Source organism: Condylura cristata, unplaced genomic scaffold, assembly GCF_000260355.1.
Source record: "Condylura cristata isolate star-nosed mole 26May11 unplaced genomic scaffold, ConCri1.0 scaffold00021, whole genome shotgun sequence".
NCBI lineage: Eukaryota > Metazoa > Chordata > Mammalia > Eulipotyphla > Talpidae > Condylura > Condylura cristata.
In genome coordinates, this window is record NW_004567122.1 from 30634717 (window position 1) to 30638574 (window position 3858).

At 41.8% G+C, this 3858-nt stretch overlaps 1 protein-coding gene across 1 annotated transcript in view; it reads left to right on the top strand.

Moving 5' to 3' along the window:
• The window catches only part of LOC105853168 (protocadherin beta-7-like), a 7264-nt gene that overhangs the window by 2255 nt on the left and 1151 nt on the right, over positions 1–3858 (top strand). The window contains exon 2 of the mRNA XM_012727765.1: positions 3162–3858. Coding sequence (XP_012583219.1) covers positions 3162–3858 — 697 coding nt within the window. The remainder of the gene's footprint in view (positions 1–3161) is intronic.

The following is a 3858-nucleotide window of genomic DNA, read 5'->3' on the forward strand; positions in this document are numbered from 1 at the left end:
GGAGGCTCGCCGGGGCCCGAGGGCCACTTCCCGGGCCACCTGGTGGACGTCAGCGGCGCCGGGACGCTGTCCCACAGCTACCAGTATGAGGTGTGTCTGACGGGAGGATCAGGCACCAGCGACTTCAAATTCTTAAAACCAGTTGTCCCTAACCTGCAGTACCAGAGCACAGGAAGAGGAGCAGAAGAAAATTCCTCAATTCGAAATGATTTGGGTTTCTGATAATGAAAAAATTCTGGTGTCTATCTGTGAGTATATTCCTATTAAGAAATTTATCCTGAGTTACTGCTAAAAATGTACTTTTACATTTTTTCAAATATTCCTATAAAATACCTTTAATTTAGAAAGCAATCAAACCAGCCTTAAGGACCCTCTACACAGCAAGCTATGCATGTGTCATGTCTTGTCTCCTGTACCCTGTGCAGGCTGTTACACAAAATGTTTTTCTTTTTAAAAGATTTTAAAATTTATTTATGCATACAGAACTGGGGTACAGGCAGGAGGTTCAGGGATGGTGAGAGAATTTCCCACAGACAGAGTGGGGAGCAGAACTGGCTGATGGGCCAAGTACACTGCTGAGGGGAGCAGCAGGCGGGTCAGGAGAGGTCTGCTGTGCCGTGTGGGTCACATCTGGGCAGGAAACAACTCACATTGAGGCAACTGCAGTCAGCTTGGGGGTTGCTGTACCAGAGAGCACTGGTTTTTATTGCCCTCCAACTTTTTTTTTTTTTGCTACCTTCCCCCTAAGTTATTAGAGTGCTGTGAATGTAATTCAAGCCTACATTTTAGGAGAAGATGTAGAATGTCTTTTAAAGCTTTAAAAAATGTGCTTACTATTCTCCACTATTTTAACACTGGCACTTAATACTAAACTGATGAGGGAAGAAATTGTAGCAATGAGGAAGTAGATGTTCTGCAGGTTCACAAATCACCACTAATGGCAAAGTTGAGTCTCTCTTCCCTCTGTCTGACTCTGGAAAGTTGCTATGATGCTATGTGTCATCACATATCACCTGACAAGTTCCACCCATAATCAAAGATAAGACATCTTAGGCCCTCCCTGGTGGTGCAACAGGCTAAAGCACAGCACTGTGAAGCTGCCCATAGCCACCTCAGTGGGAGTTAGACCCACCACTGCTTCCCGCAGCAGGTACTCCGTCTGCTTGTTCTGCCCCCTCTCTGACTCTGGTGATCTGGCCTGTACCCCAGTTCTGTATGCATAAATAACTAAGTCTTTTTAAAAAAAGAAAGAAAAGACATCCCAACCAAATGCAAAGCATAGTGGATCTTGTTTGAATTGAAACAACTACAACCATTTTTTAAACAGTTGGAGAATGTGTAGTTAATATTAAACAATATTAACTAAAATTCCTAGGTGTAGAATTTGCATGTTTTTTTAAAGCCATTGAAAGTTCTATATAATGAAGTATTGTGGGTAAAAATTTAGTTTGTCTCATGTAAAAATGCTGGGGAAATAAGGCAATTATGCAAAATATTGATAATTGTGAGTACTCAGAAGTTCATTTCCTCCTTTGGATTTGAATTTTTTTCATGTAAAGCAACTTAAAATTGACTCATAAAAAAGTGGAGTTAACTAAAATAGGACATTGGAGTTACCACTGCTATCACACATTATATTAGAAAAATTATCTAGCCTTCTCTTCTTTCACAATTTTGATTTGGTATCTTCTATCTGAGCCAATCTGGTTCATGAATTCATGCATTCTACCACTGTCTGAATCTTGGGTGTTTTCTAGGTATGGCAATGGATTTGATGCTATGTGGTGCCATCAAATGACATGTCTGTGTACAGTGTGTAGTTTATAACATTAATTTCTCTCCACATCAATCTCTCTATCTCTATGTTGGGGAGTCCATAGTAGTCCTATCTGATCAGTATACCTATCTAATAGGCATTATTATCTCCAGTTTATGGAGCAGGAAACTGAGGAAGAGATTAAAGGTATATTTGTCCAAGGTATATAGCTGCTGATTATTCCCATATTTTGGGGCAATGAAAGTATATAATTTTGAAAGTTGTCTGTGATACCTAATTGCATATGTTTTTAATATCTTGTATATATTTTTTCCAGCAGGCTGTTACATATTTCCTTTTGCCACATTCAATTTGCATTATTTGAAGTAAAAAGGCCCTATTAATGTCATTTTCTTGGGTGTCTCTCACATATTTCTCTTGTTTTGCCTTCACCCAAAGGTCTTGTGATAGTAAAGATAGCATTGTAACCATATGTATCTATAGACTAGAATTAGGAATACTGCGTCCATTTTAATCCCAGAAACTGTAAAATCCTGTGGCGACACATGGTGGCGCTGCAGGATAAGAAGGTAAAACTCCAAAACTGCGGCTGCTCCAGCCACAGGCAAAATTTACCAACAAAGCCAGGAAGCCCACGGGAAGCTTGGATGTCACAAAATGAGTGGGTCCACTGAAAAGGACTAGTTACCGGAATATATCCAAGAACTTTTGTATATTAAGCATCATCTCAGATTTGGAGGTCTTTACAATCCAAGGGAACCACCCTCGCTGGAGACTACAGGAAGAAAGAACAATGGAGGCCAGAGGGAAGCTCATTTGCAGTCAAAGGCAAGTCGTTTTCTTCTTACTCCTATCGGGCTTAGCTTTGGCCGGCACAGAATTTAGGCGCTATTCTGTGGTGGAGGAAACCGAGGGGAGTTCCTTTATAACAAATTTGGCAAAGGACCTGGGTCTTGCACAGAGAGAACTCTCTGGGCGGGGGGCTAGGGTCATTTCCAAAGGGAACAAATTGCATTTGCAGCTCGATCAGGAGACAGGGGCTTTGATGGTAAATGAGAAACTGGACCGTGAGGAATTGTGTGGTCACACAGAGCCCTGTGTGCTGCGTTTCCAGGTGTTGCTAGAAAATCCCTTAGCATTTTTTCAAGCTGAGTTACAAGTAATAGACATAAATGACCATGCTCCAGTGTTCCTAGACAAAGACATGCTGCTAAAAATATCAGAGAGCAGCCCTCCTGGGACTACATTCCCTCTGAAGAACGCTCAGGATGTGGATGTAGGCCAAAATAATATAGAGAACTATATGATCAGTCCCAACTCCTATTTTCGGGTCCTAACCCGCAAACGCAGCGATGGCAAGAAGTATCCTGAGCTGGTGTTGGACAAAGCACTGGATCGTGAGGAGGAACCTGAGCTCAGGTTAATTCTCACAGCTCAGGATGGTGGCTCTCCACCCAGGTCTGGTACTGCTCAGGTCTACATCGAAGTCATGGACATCAATGATAATGCCCCTGCATTTGAGCAACCTTTCTATAGGGTGCAGATCCCTGAGGACAGTCCCATAGGATTCTTGATCATCGCAGTCTCAGCTACTGATATAGATATAGGAGTCAATGGAGAGATTTCCTATTCACTTTTTCAGGCATCAGAGGAGATTAGCAAAACCTTTGAGATCAACGCTATAACAGGAGAAATTCAACTGAAAAAACAACTTGACTTTGAAACATCTCAGTCCTATGAGATCAATGTTGAGGCCAGAGATACTGGAAGCTTGTCAGGAAAATGCACTGTTTTGACTCAAGTCAAGGATGTGAATGACAATGCCCCAGAAATCATCATGTCTGCATTTACCAAGCAGATCCCTGAGAATTCCCCTGAGACTGTGGTTGCAGTTTTCAGTGTTTCAGATCTTGATTCAGAAGAAAATGGGAAAATACGTTGCTTCATTCAGGAAGATCTACCATTTACCTTAAAATCTTCCTTGGAAAACTTCTACACTCTAGTAACAGATAGACCATTAGATAGAGAAGACAAAGCCGAGTACAACATCACAATCACGGTCTCAGACATGGGCACCCCCA